Source organism: Gigantopelta aegis, chromosome 9, assembly GCF_016097555.1.
Source record: "Gigantopelta aegis isolate Gae_Host chromosome 9, Gae_host_genome, whole genome shotgun sequence".
NCBI lineage: Eukaryota > Metazoa > Mollusca > Gastropoda > Neomphalida > Peltospiridae > Gigantopelta > Gigantopelta aegis.
This window is the reverse complement of record NC_054707.1, coordinates 41,125,557-41,139,933: the sequence shown is the minus strand read 5'-3', so window position 1 is coordinate 41,139,933 and position 14,377 is coordinate 41,125,557. Positions and strand designations below refer to the sequence as shown.

The 14,377-nt window shown below is 35.0% G+C and overlaps 1 protein-coding gene across 1 annotated transcript in view; it reads left to right on the top strand.

Moving 5' to 3' along the window:
- Nucleotides 1–14,377, top strand: part of LOC121380574 (lipoxygenase homology domain-containing protein 1-like) — a 114,328-nt gene that overhangs the window by 69,826 nt on the left and 30,125 nt on the right. The window contains exons 22-30 of the mRNA XM_041509452.1: nucleotides 1,713–1,864; nucleotides 2,503–2,636; nucleotides 2,997–3,148; nucleotides 3,612–3,716; nucleotides 4,665–4,773; nucleotides 8,508–8,692; nucleotides 9,874–10,052; nucleotides 12,187–12,303; nucleotides 13,537–13,545. Of these exons, the coding sequence (XP_041365386.1) occupies nucleotides 1,713–1,864; nucleotides 2,503–2,636; nucleotides 2,997–3,148; nucleotides 3,612–3,716; nucleotides 4,665–4,773; nucleotides 8,508–8,692; nucleotides 9,874–10,052; nucleotides 12,187–12,303; nucleotides 13,537–13,545 (1,142 nt within the window). The remainder of the gene's footprint in view (nucleotides 1–1,712; nucleotides 1,865–2,502; nucleotides 2,637–2,996; nucleotides 3,149–3,611; nucleotides 3,717–4,664; nucleotides 4,774–8,507; nucleotides 8,693–9,873; nucleotides 10,053–12,186; nucleotides 12,304–13,536; nucleotides 13,546–14,377) is intronic.

Here is a 14,377-nt window from a genome sequence, read left to right as displayed (position 1 = left end):
TATTCTAAAACTGTGACTTTTGTAATGTTCGGTCCTATATCCTGCTGCAAGCAATGCATTTTTCAATATATTGCAAAAATATCTGTAAGAAACCGTAGATCCTCCCGGGAATACAAAAATACAACCTGGAGAAGAACCTCGAAGATGTAGATACCTGTATAAAGTATGTACTGGGCAAAATTCCCCTATCGCTTGAGCATTAAGAGATAGGGTAATTGGGGCAGTGTGATAATAACCCTTGAAAGAGTGAAAACTTATCTCCACTCTGGAAGGATTTTGCAAACCCTTTTTGAAGAATTGCACATTCTTTGTCTGTAGAATATTCCTACTGTTTCCACTGTAGGTGATTTCCCCAATGCGCAAAAATGCATGAAAAGCAAGTAAAAACATTGACCGGAACATAAGTTTGTTGTATCTTGTTGGACAAACTTCATCCAGAGCATTTATAATTTGATACAATATATGTTTTGTCAGTGGGCACCTGAAATCTTGTCTTTTATTTATTTTCTTTAATCCTGCTAGCATTTTCCGAATAATGAAAAACTGTGTGGGATCTTTAAAGGCCCCCAACTTATGTATATATCCTATAGCTGACATATAAGTTGTGATGGTTGAACTAGCAAAGCCAATGTCCACCATGTGGGCAATGAATAATGCCACTGTATGTACACTAATTGGCATGGAGCACTGCATATGCAACGTTGTGTGTATGAATTGTTGTAGCAAACTGAATGCTCTACGATATAACTGTTTAGACTTATCAGTTAGTGCTGCATCAATGAGTCGAAGGACTGTCTCGTTTAAATGCGCAATAACTGCTGTGGAACTGTGGTTGGAATTCTGTCCATCTGTGGGGCTGCTTGGTGAAAGTATGCCACCTGTAAACGAGACAGGTAATCAGCCAGTACATTTAGTTTTCCTGGTATATGTTTGGCTCTAAAATGAATATTGAATCTCAAGGCTGCTAATACCAATCTCCTGACAAGACCCATCATTATGGTACTGGGCGATGTTTGTTTATTTATTATAGCTACCACTGTATTATTATCAGAAAAGAACAAAACTGATTTATTACCCAGTTGCTGTCCCCAGTGCTCCAAAGATAGAACAATTGGAAATAATTCCTTGATGTTAATATGGTGTTACAACATATGTTTATCCCACTGACCATATAACCATATAACCATATAACCATATAGCCATACCCCACATTACTAGCGTCTGTATACATTTGTAGTTGTTCTGACGACTCCCAACTATTTGGCAAAAACATAGTAGTCCCATTGAAATGTTCAATGAACATTGTCCACACCTTCAGATCTAATTTCGCCTCTTTGGATAGCCGAATATGGTGACCTGGATTGTAAATCTTACAAGTTAGATTAATCAATCGCCGCAGAAATGTTCTGCCAGGTACTATCACTCTGCATGCGATATTCTGGTATTCTAAACAAGAAAATGTATTTAATATGTACTTTTAGTTGCTTAAAAGACTTAGTTGGAAACGGCATACAATGGCTGCAGACTTTGGATTTTGTTTTATTAAGTGTCTTACTGGGTTTGTACTATTTGATCAGAGTATATACAGGAGATAAGAACTCGTCTGGGACTGATTTTGTTTTATTAATTGTTATACTGGGTTTTTACTTTGAACGTGAACCCTGCTGTAATTGATTTCGTTTTATTAATTATTGTGTTTTTACTTTGAACAGAGGTTGAGTATTTCATCAAAGTGTGCACGGGAGATGTGAACTGGGCTGGGACTGATGCCAATGTGTACTTGACACTACACGGAGAGAAAGGAGATTCTGGAGAGAGACAGCTCGACAAATCAGGCCACATGAACAAGTTTGAGAAAAATCAGGTTTATGAGATATTATTTATGGGGGCAGGATGTAGTTCATTGGTAGAGCTCTCCACCTGCGATGGGATTGGTTGTAGGGTTGATTGCCCTTAATGAATTTGGGGTTTTCCTATCTTAACTAGTGCCCCATTGTTGGTATTTCAAGCACTATGGTACATACTGTCCTGCTTATGGGAAGTGAATATTAAAAAAAATATTGATTCTTTCTCTCTCTCTCTCTCTCTCTCTCTCTCTCTCTCTCTCTCTCTCTCTCTCTCTCTCTCTCTCTCTCTCTCTCTCTCTCTCTCTCTCTCTGTTTTTGGTCTCTGTCTCTCTGTCTCTGTCTCTTTCTGTGTCTGTCTGTCTGTGTCTGTCTCTGTCTGTCTGTCTCTCTCTCTCTCTCTCTCTCTCTCTCTCTCTCTCTCTCTCTCTCTCTCTCTCTCTCTCTCTCTCTCTCTCTATTTCTTTTTAATAACTGTCTCTCTGTGTGTCTCTCTGCCTCAGTCTCTGTCGTTCTCGTTCTCTGTCTCTCTCTGTCTCTCTCTCTCTCCCCCCACACATGTAACTAAGACACCAAATAGCTATTGTTAACCCAATATTACTTTACATTGATTCAGTACATATCGAATGATGAATCAATTACTACTGTTATTTTTTAGGAAGATTGTTTCACCATTAAAGCAGTTGATCTTGGCACATTAACAAAGCTAAGAATTCGTCATGACAACAAACTTGGAGGTGCTGACTGGTTCCTGGACAGAGTGGAAGTTGAAGATAAGAAACGCAAGAAAAAGTAACTAGACTTCATTATTATATTGTACTTTAGTTAAAACACTTAGTTCAAAAAATAAATTGAATACAGGCATGTCTTCCATGTAATAATGATTAAAAACTGCTGTAATAATGAAATAATGTTTAAAACTAGGATCTGTCAATTTATCAGAGAGGGGGGAAAAAACCCACATTCCAGATTATTGTGGAATTCTGGATTTTATCATTATTCCAAAAAGTATCAACCTCAAAGAACTCACTATTACTTTTTGAGAACTAACCGTAACCCCCTAAGTTTTAAGACCCTGTCAGGTTTTTTTTGTCTATGGTAATACTATTTTTATCTCTGCTTTAATATCTCTTTTTTCTTCTTTTTTTCAAGTTACTTCTTCCCATGTCAGCGATGGTTGTCAACCAGCAAGGATGACTGTCAAATTGCACGAGACCTTGTCCCTGCCGATCCACTGCTAAAGAAGAAGCTAAGCAGGAAAGATTCCACAGCAGTTTGGGATGAAATTGCATTGGAAATGAAAGGTATAATATGCCTTGGTAATGGGGTAATAAATATTTTAGTTTCTAACAAGAGAGTTTGAATTAAAATTCATTAGCAAGACAGCCAGTAGGGAACATGTGTTGATTTAGCAGTACTCTCAGAATGCTTGTTTTAAAAACAAAAATTTATAACATTTGAAAAATTGGTTATGAAATGCAGGCCTCTAATTTTCACAAAAACGACTGTTCCTGGTAACATGTCAGCAAAATCATGGAACCAAAGTCTGTGACTCTTTAACATGAACCATTAGAAATAATTACCAGTTTCTGATGGGTTTCAATGGTCACAGGGCACGAAACTGAAAATGTGTAAAATTAGAATTTTGCAGACCTGGCACTTCTGTAATTTACTGATCAAAGATAACTGAAGTTTATGGCAGCATAAAATAAATTTACCTGAAATAGAATTGATTATAACTGTTATCTCGTCTTGTGTTTGTTTCAGCTGCACTGACAACTTACCATGTCAAGGTTACTACAGGCAAGGCCTGGGGAGCATCTACTGATGCTAATGTTTATGTTGATCTGTATGGTGAAACCAACAATACCGGTAAGTTAGAATCTTAGAATAGACACAATTACAATATCAGATTTTTACACTTTGTTCTTATGCTTCAGGGTTTGGGGCTTTTCATCCATTTACATAGAATTGTTAACATTTAACTTCTAACAACATCCCTTTCTATATTAATCCTATATATTAATTTGGTATAGTCCATCCCATCATCCCACAAAACTGGGGTTTTTTTTGTAAATAATTTCAGTTTGGTTTAATGTAAGAAGAAAACTAAAAGTGTTTTGGAAATAACAAAAACAAATTAGTATTTTTGTGTGCAATTTAGAAATAATCAGTTCAGAAATAAATAACTTGTAGTAAATTCCATAGTATAAAAAAATGTTCCCTGTGGGAATGAATACAGAGTTTATCAAATTTTTTAATTCTAATTTTAATTTATGTGAAGGTAAACAGTAACCATTTGGCTTTACTTTGAGTATAAATTCCACAAATGTTTCTTCTTTTAAATTGCTGAAGACGTCCAAAGAATACTCATTCACTTGATGATGTGAATGGATGGACTAGTGGTTTAGTGTAGCCATCTAGCAAACACTAGTCCCCAGAAAAAATCTCAGTCAACATTTGTGTAAAAATAAAATGGCGTGCGAGTGGAAATGTTTCCAATAAAAATATTATTTCCTATAAATCAGACCACTTGTGACTCACTTTTTTTGCAGTCTTAGTTTTTGTTTATTTGTTTTTTTACCATGTTTTTAGATGATAATAAATGTTTTAATGAGCATAGGACACCTAGACTACTGTTTTGGCATATTACTTTGAAATACCTGTACTTTAGTGAAAAACAAACTTACAAAATAAAAAATAGAAGCAGTTTTTGTTTATCCCGAACAGCCTTATTTATCTGTGGATTTCAATATTATTATCACTTTAATAATGGTTAACTTGTGATAATTTATAATTTGTATATTTCATTCTCTACAGGTAAGATTTCTTTGAAATCATCCAAGACTAACAAAAACAAGTTTGAAAAAGGAAAAACAGATGAATTTGATATTGAAGTTGCTCAGATTGGAGATTTGAAGAAAATTAAGTAAGTTTGTTTATTAATATTTTACACTGATATCTCGGCTATATGAGACTAACTATCACATCAGTAGAATTAACTGTTGTTGATAGTTATGTATACCATACATCACTGTGTATTAGCTGACTTTTCAAGCCTCTAAATACCATCATGAGAAGATGGGTTGGCCAATACATGGAGTCGACCAAAAATGTCTTAGTAAAACGCAATAAAATATTGGTGCGTACGGAATTATGATATTAACAAAATCTCATTGGTCATTCTAGGCTTCAAAACCTTACTGTTGTGTTATTGAACCAGTATTTTTAACATCCTCAATTACTAGTGTCCATTTCTTTGTTTGATAACACAATAAAAGTTGTATATTTTATTTGAAAAACGAAATGAATTTTATTTAATTTTTATATTTTCGACAATTTCCAGCCAAAGCCACTGAAAAGTAGTACCAGTATTTGGCACCAAATATGTCACATGATCAGAACAATCATTAAATATATTTATGACCGCTGATACTTTGTCCTCAATTGCAGATTTAATTGGTCACAACTAATGATTTTTACTTACCGCAGGGCTTCTAGTTTACGGTAGCCCCATTCCCATGGCTAGTGATATTCAATGTTGGGCTAGTAAATAACTATTATTGCCATGCTCGACGGCTAGTGAATTATTTTTGGTCAAATGTTGCAGTTAAGTCTATTTTGTAAATATGAATATCCTGCCCCCACCCTATCTCCCAGTGTTAGTGTTTTTGAGTTCTATCACCCTCTTTAGGTGTTATATCCGATTATTACTATTATTTAGTAAAATTATATTAACTTAAAGTAGGGCTAGTGAATTTTTAATTGTGGCTAGTACATTTTTAAAAATCACTGATCCCATGGCTAGTGGATTTTATAAAAATTCTAGAAGCCCTGCTTACTGTTGTTGTTTATTCTGCAATTCCAAATAAATTATTAGAAACTACGTTTTATTTGAAATATCACCACTGCCACTACATAAAAGTTAAGTCAGCTTATACATCATACCAACCTTTTTGTTCCAAATATTGAGGGGAAAACTAAAAGGTTGGCTTCTATTGGTAAAATGAGGGGTGGGACGTAGCCCAGTGGTACAGCGATCGCTCGCTGTGTGGTCGGACTGGGATCGATCCCCGTCGGTGGGCCCATTGGGCTATTTCTTGTTCCAGCCAGTGCACCATGACTGGTATATCAAAGGCTGTGGTATGTACTACCCTGTCTGTGGGATGGTGCATATAAAAGGTCCCTTGCTGCTAAACGAAAAGAGTAGCCCATGAATTGGCGACAGTGGGTTTCCTTTCTCATTATCAGTATGGTCCTTAACCATATGTTTGACGCCATATAACCATAAATAAAATTTGTTGAGTGTGGCATTAAATAAAACATTTCTTTCTTTGTAATGGAAAAATGTAGCCGGTTTTCTCTAAGACCATGAGTAAAATAATTACCAAATGTTTGACATTCAATAGCTGATGATTAATAAGTCAATGTTATCTTTGTAGTATTACCAAATGTTCGACATTCAATAGCTGATGATTAATAAGTCAATGTTATCTTTGTAGTATTACCAAATGTTTGACATTCAATAGCTGATGATTAATAAGTCAATGTTATCTTTGTAGTATTATCCTATAACACATAAAATATAACGTAGGTGGGACATAGCCCATTGATCTAACGTCGAAATAACCAAAAGCCATAGTTTAAAGTGTGCTACAGTGTCATTAAACAAATATTCCTTTCCTTAAATATTTAAAGGGACAGACACTAGTTTTTAAAACTGCCGACATATTTTTCACTATTGGAGCCATTTTTAATAATTTAAGTTAGAAATACTTGCATTTTATTAGGAGAGATTCGGGTAATTACGAACACTCTGGCTTCCGTTGTATTTGCCACATGGAAACAGAACACTACACGATAACGCCTACCTAAAATTTAAATTAACTTGATTGGCTGTTTTTCCTGTCACTATATATCACAATCAGCCATTGGGTAGATTCTATTTTGTTACCGTAAATTATAATAAAATATGAATGGTAAGAAGAGCCAAAATGTGGACATGGTCAATGGATATAATTTTCTTTTAATCCACAGCATTTTAAACATTTATTTTGTTACAAAATATAAATAATTAAACTAGTAAATCTCTAACATTATCTTTTATCATCTTCTGAAGAAATAAATCAAGTAAAACAGTAATTATATTCTATTAGGTTAAAGTTATTTTCCGAACCCAAGTTTTTGTCTCTTGTGCCATTCAAACCGCAATGATCCAAATGTTGCTATTTTAAACACAATTGAAATGAAATAAAAATGGGTTTATTATTATATAAAACAAATATTTATTTAGAATAGATCATCCCTGCAGTTACCTTATTATGTTGTCCGCAATTAAACTACTGTGGTTTATTTAGTAGTTCAACTGCGGACAAGTTTATTTTGTTAATTTTATCAAACAGTTATTATTGTTAATATGATTGTTTTTGGTTTTTTAAAATTAAGTATATGTATCATATTATAAAAGATTCTTAAAATACACAAATGTATTCTCTCATTCTGAAACTCGAAATTTGGTAGACATATCCAGTGAAAACATTTGAAGAAATAAATTATATCACGTGACCGATGCCATTGTGCATGTGTCGTGAGATACTATTTTTGTGAATGTGTTTTGTTTTTGTTTTTAAAGTGACACCGGGATAAAAATAGAAACATGGATTTGTAGTCTCATTATCAATTTGCAGACAATAAACTGAAATGTTTAATGTACGAAAATGGAATGTAGAGGCAGTATGGTTGAGATTGTCCGCATTTTGCCGATGTCCGCAATTAGCCGAATCTCCCTTATTTAGAATATTCATTTCCGTACACCTGAATTGATTCTGGTCATCCAGGCTTTTGTAATGCCCCCAAATACATTTTCCATAATTTGAAAAACACAAGCTCTAGTTGATTTTAGACAGTATTTCCCCATTCAAACATCACAGACTACCTTCTCTCTGTTATAGTCTTATCTCAATGTGTATGCAGGTTTGTAGATTAACTAATAAACTTGGTGTTCATTGTCACGGGCTCAAACTTGGGTCTGCGACTTTAAATGGCTACTGTAGTATTTGCGGATTCAACATTACTAATAGTGTTCGAATATTTTTATTGAAGGACAGCAAAGCACTAAATACCACTGACACTGTTTACGTTGAAAAAAACATTTACGTTACATTGCACTACATAATTACCCTCTCATTCATAGTATTTAATTTTATATTTTTATTTTCATTGGTTAAATCTCAGCAGTCAGAGGAACTGACTGATGGCAAGATCACTGCTTATGAATGGTCGAGTGACTTGTTTTTGACTACATTTTAGTTTAACCCAAGCATTTTGTTTGTCTTTCTACAGGATTGAGCCCAGTGGTACAGCACTGACTCGATGCGCTGTCGGTGTGGAATCGATCCCCATTGGGCTATTTCTTGTCCCAGCCAGTGCACCATGACTGGTATATCAACGGTCGTACTATGTATGTACTACCCTGTCTGTGGGATGGTGCATATAAAAGTTCCCTTGCTGCTAATCGAAAAGAGTAGCCCGTGAAGTGGCTACACCGGGTTTCCTCTCTCAATATCTGTGTGTTCCTTAACCATATGTCTAATGCCATATAACTGTAAATAAAATGTGTTGAGTGCGTCGTTAAATAAAACATTTCTTTCGTTCTTTCTACAGGATTGGTCATGACAATGCCGGTGGTGGAGCTGCTTGGCTGTTGGACAACGTTGTCATTGATGCTCCGTCTCTCGGCAAGACGTGGAAGTTCCCTTGTGGACGCTGGCTCGGTCTCAAAGAGGATGATGGCTTGTTGGAGAGGGAACTTTACCCACAGGAGCTGGCCACAGAAGACTATAACCCATGTATGCTTTTATAGTCCCTTCAACGATCATGAAATGCAAAATGTAGCAATTTTTATAACTCCTAGCCCCATATGATTTGTAACACGGCTTGGAAAGGGAACTTTACCCACAGGAGCTGGCCACAGAAGACCCATGTATGTTGTGTTATTCCCTACAGCTACACAGTTCAACAATTATGAAATGCAAAATGTAGCCATTTTTATAGCTCTTAGCCCCATATATATTATAACACGGCTTGAAGAAGAAACTTTACCCACAGGAGCTGGCCATGTATGTTTTTTATAGTCCCTGCAACTAGATAGGTGTTTTTTTTCATAGCCTCTAACCCCATATATTTTGTAACATAGCTTGTTGGAGAAGGGACTTTACCCACAGGAACTGGCTACTGAAGATTATAAACATGTATGTTTTTATAGTCCCTGCAATTACATAGTTCAACAATCATGAAATGCAAACCCTATCAGTTTTTATATCCTCAAACCGCATTATTTGTGTAACATGGCTTGCTGGATTATAGTCCATGTATGTTTTTATATTCCCTGCATTGCAACTGCTTATTTTTTGTAGCCCCTAGCCCCATGTGTTTTGAAACACAGCTTGTTGAAGAGGGAACTTTACCAACAGAAGCTGGCCACTGAAGATTATTCTTTCAACTTATTTCCCTGCTTATATCCAATTAAGGTTCAAGCACACTGTCCTGGGCACACACCTCAGCTGTTTGTTGTTAGTGAAAGAAACATCGGTGTAGTGGTCTTACACCTACCCATTAAGTCGTTAAAACTTATTCTGGGTGGGAGCTGGTACCGTGCTGTGAACCTAGTACCTACCAGTCTTATGTCTGAAGGCTTAACCACGACACCACTGATGCCTTCTCTCCATGATGTTTTGAAAAATTAAGTTAAATGCCTTCTCTAAAATTATGTAACACTCTTTACTTATCAATATCACCATCTTTTGACTATCACATACGGTAATTTGACCAACATTATTGGGTTTTGCTTATATTTCTGATTTTGTTCCATAGGTGTTGGTAAATTCTTAATAAAATGTCTGTAAAATATCTATAGAAAAAGTGGCCATGATGGCCTTTGTTTAGTTTCTGAATTTAAAAAAATCCAACAAGCTGTGGTTTAAAATGTGCTGATGTGTTATTAAACAAATATTCCTTTTCATTCCTGCAGGTATTCCATATGAAATAACAACGTACACGAGTGATGTGCAGGGTGCTGGGACCGATGCTGATGTCTTTGTCATCCTCTACGGCAAGGACAAATGTACAGAGCCTAAGTCTTTGTGTCCAAATAAAAAAGAAAGGAAGGATCGATTTGAGCGCAAATGTGTTGACAAGTTTGTTGTTGAGGTGAGTTCACTGATTGTGACATGTGACTGAATAAAAAAGAAAGGAAGGATCGATTTGAGTGCAAATGTGTTGACAAGTTTGTTGTTGAGGTGAGTTCACTGATTGTGACATGTGACTGAATAAAAAAGAAAGGAAGGATCGATTTGAGTGCAAATGTGTTGACAAGTTTGTTGTTGAGGTGAGTTCACTGATTGTGACATGTGACTGAATAAAAAAGAAAGGAAGGATCGATTTGAGTGCAAATGTGTTGACAAGTTTGTTGTTGAGGTGAGTTCACTGATTGTGACATGTGACTGAATAAAAAAGAAAGGAAGGATCGATTTGAGTGCAAATGTGTTGACAAGTTTGTTGTTGAGGTGAGTTCACTGATTGTGACATGTGACTGAATAAAAAAGAAAGGAAGGATCGATTTGAGTGCAAATGTGTTGACAAGTTTGTTGTTGAGGTGAGTTCACTGATTGTGACATGTGACCAAATACAAAAGAAAGGAAGGATCGATTTGAGTGCAAATGTGTTGACAAGTTTGTTGTTGAGGTGAGTTCACTGATTGTGACATATTGCTGTTTGGTAGTGATCACTAGGAGCTCGTGTGCAGGTTGGAGGTCACAACATCACCATCATGTTCAACTGAAATCTGCAGGACTCTAGTAATGATATAGATGTTACAACATAAATAGTTGTTAGATACTATTTATCTTATGAGTTGTCTTAAAACTTATCTAACAAGTGAAAGCAAGTTGTGTACAAGTCGTAAGATAACTGGTATCTAAAGGATATGAATGTAGTATTCTATTTGTTACATATCCTCAAAAACCAGGATTAAAATAAATTTTCCAACTAAATATTTTTTCATGGCACTTACAGTTAATAGGTGCAGTACAAAACAATCAGTATAAAGTTAGCTTAATAATACGTCACACTAATCTTCCAAAACTATACGTAGATCCTCTTTGGCTTAATCCTACGGGGCATTCCAAATTCCATAGCACTATACCACCCTCTGTCTGTTACCGGCCCCGGTCGGACTGCTGGTGCTCCTTCGCACCTGCCAGTGCAGGCGGTCCCTTCTCCAACCTACTCCACCGCTTTCTTGTCCTGGACGAAGGAGCCCGGCACCTGTGCCCAGGACAAGCATGCGCTACAACAGCTTGCTCTGAATGTGCATGTTAAACACACTGACGTCACAAAGCAACAAAGTTATTTCATTGGATAATGGCGACCAGGTCATCCCACAGTAGAGCCAATCCAGGCCTCTACATTGAAACCATTTGTTTTTCATTTGGCGACTGAAATATTCCGTACTACATGTATCTATTTAAAAAATATCAGTAGTTGCCATCTGGCTCCTAGATTGAAAAGTTAACATAGAGGGCTGCAATCATATCTCTTTGAATCAATAATACACAAGTATGTGATAACATAAATAACATGATGTTCCCTCACCAATGGAGTAGGATTTAGCTCAGTCAGTTTAGTGCTCGCTTGAGGTGCTTGCGTCACAGGATCGAACCACCTCGGTGGATCCATTCAACTAATTAGTTTTTTTCTTGTTCCAACCAATACACCACAACTAGTCAAAGGTATGAGTTTTCCTGTTTGTGAGAAAGTGCATATAAAATATCCCTTTCTTCTAATGGAAAAATGTAGCAGGTTTCCTCTGATGACTATGAGTTAGAATTACCAAATGTTTGACATCCAGTAACCGATGATTAATCAATCAGTGTGCTCCAGTGGTGTCATTAAACAAAAGAAACTCACCGATGGGTGTGTAAGAAAACATAATACAAGGCAAATAAACTTATGTTATTTTTTGGTTATCTTAAATTTCATTTATATGGCTTATTAAACCCAAGCCAATGTAATAGGAATAATTTATCATGGAATGTTTTGGGGGTTTTGATGTTGTTAACATAAATGAAATTTATTAGGTTTATAAGAGGAATTTAGGAGTGGTTTGACAACATAGTCGTTATATGTTCACAAGTTATTCACATTAGGTGTATATTACGAAATCAAAACCCACAGATGACCGTAGTAACAGGTGGCTGAAGTATTTTACTTTTCAATGAACATATAAACCGTAGGTGTAAATGGAACACAGTTTGCTCAGTGTTTTCATATTTTTCTGTTGTAGATGGAAGATGTTGGTGACACAATAGAGAAGCTGAGGATCGGCCATGATGGATCAGGTTTCGGTGCTGGGTGGCATCTCAGTAAGGTGGAAGTTCGTAAACTGCACGAATCTGGCAAGGTAGGGTGCAGTTATTACATTCTTTTTCTTGATATTTATAGTCTAATATCTGGGTAACTTAAAGATATAGCATTAACAATCTTAACATTTCATTTGCTTTTCTTAATACTCTAATATTATATATATTGGCTTTTTACAATTACAATTAGATTTTTTTTTAATTTAATTTTTTTTGTTTTAAATATATATTTAATATCCTAAACTCATTAATGGAAAAGAATGTTCAAGATGAACTTGTAACCTTTTTTTTATCTAAATGTTTTTGTACATTGTAAAAATAATATTTTTTAAACGAAGGGTGGATTCACAACATAAAAGAAAATAAATCTTTTTAAATATGTACAATTCTTACACTAATTAACTGAAGTCAATTTGACACAAGTATTTAGTACTATTACGGTAAATGATTGTATATTATCATAAAAGAATAGATGCTATTGTTACCATTCTACCTGAAATACCTTTTGTTTTTATAGCTTTTTATTAGACATTAATTCCAGCTACAGTTGTACTTAGTTCTAACAAACTGGTGTTAATATTTTTTCCTCCTTCCTGTCAAGTTGGGTTTTTATTGGGTTTCTTTTTGCTATTAGAGATTACATACTGTAAATTTTAATATATTAATACCATTTTTTAATGTTCCAATTTTCATGTAGTATTGGTATTGATATATAGTAAAATATATTGTGAACTGTACAGTGCAAACTAGATGTCAACAGTTTTAATTTTGAGGAGTGTGTGTCACAACTTAGTTTGATACTCAGATAAGTACATCACGTGCAAATAATTTAAACAAAATAGTTATAAATTGGCCACTAAGTAAACATAATTAAATTTAAACTGTTACAATGTTTAGTTATATGTTTTTGATAACTTAGTTAAAATAATTTAGTACATATTGTGTTAAATATTTGATATCTGATTACTGGGACAGTCAAATTAACATGATTTTTATGATTTTGACACCACAATTGTTTTTTTCATCTATTGTTATAATTGTTTTTCCATTTTTTTTTTTTTTCAATTATTCTGATACTCTGCACTGTAATGGCTCTTTATTACCTTAATATGCCAAATACTTTGTTTTTATTAACAATTTAATTTTTCTTGATTTTCTATCTTTTGTTTTCCTTCAACACGTTTTTCTTATGTGCAACTCTAACTCTTTTGGATCTGTTTCTTCCCATCTGATCTTCTACTACTGTATATGCTGGACTCTTTCCATCTCTACAGCCAGTACAAGTGAGTATACATACAGAAGAGATGAATGTAGACATGTTTACTAGAGTCACAATAAAATTATATGTACAGACATATTCGGACATAACTATGTTAACTATAGTCAGGATACCATTAGTATTCTTCTATATCAACTATTAGTATCCACATAGTGCAAGACATTCAGAGAAATATAACGAGTATGGCCCACATGTGTCATAATGATTTCACGTGCACAACGAATGATGTAAGTTTGTGAAGCGACGTCATAACTTAATGCGGTTTCCCCAGTATAAACACTTATCAGAATGACGTCATTTCGGAAAAATATGTTGTTTCGTCGTCTCTTTTTAGTTACGTTTGAAATGTTTTGGCATGATCGTAGCTTGTTAATCACGAACATAATATTTTGGATGATGTGGATAATAAAGAAATTGGTACACTCATATGTGAGTCATACTGATTTTATGAAACTCAGGATTCATATATTACCCTTGCTCTCGCTCGGGGTAATGCAATAATTCTGACATTTGTTTCGTAAAATCAGTATGACACACAAGCTTGTATAATAATCTATCTATACTAGAAATTTACCTGCATTAAGTAGTCATGTCTTAAAAGACTTCTTTCTATTCTCCTACTAAGCAGCCTGCATTAAACAGACAATGTTTTAAACCTCTTTTGAGGAGCTGCTTAATATAGGTCAAACTTTGTATGTATGTGTGTGTGTGTAATGTATGTATGTATGTATGTATGTATGTATTGATGTATGAAATCCCCCGCAAATTGCAAGACTAACCATGATGCGCTCTTGAGCTATTGAGGCATCCATAAAAAGGATGCTCTTTAACTCAAC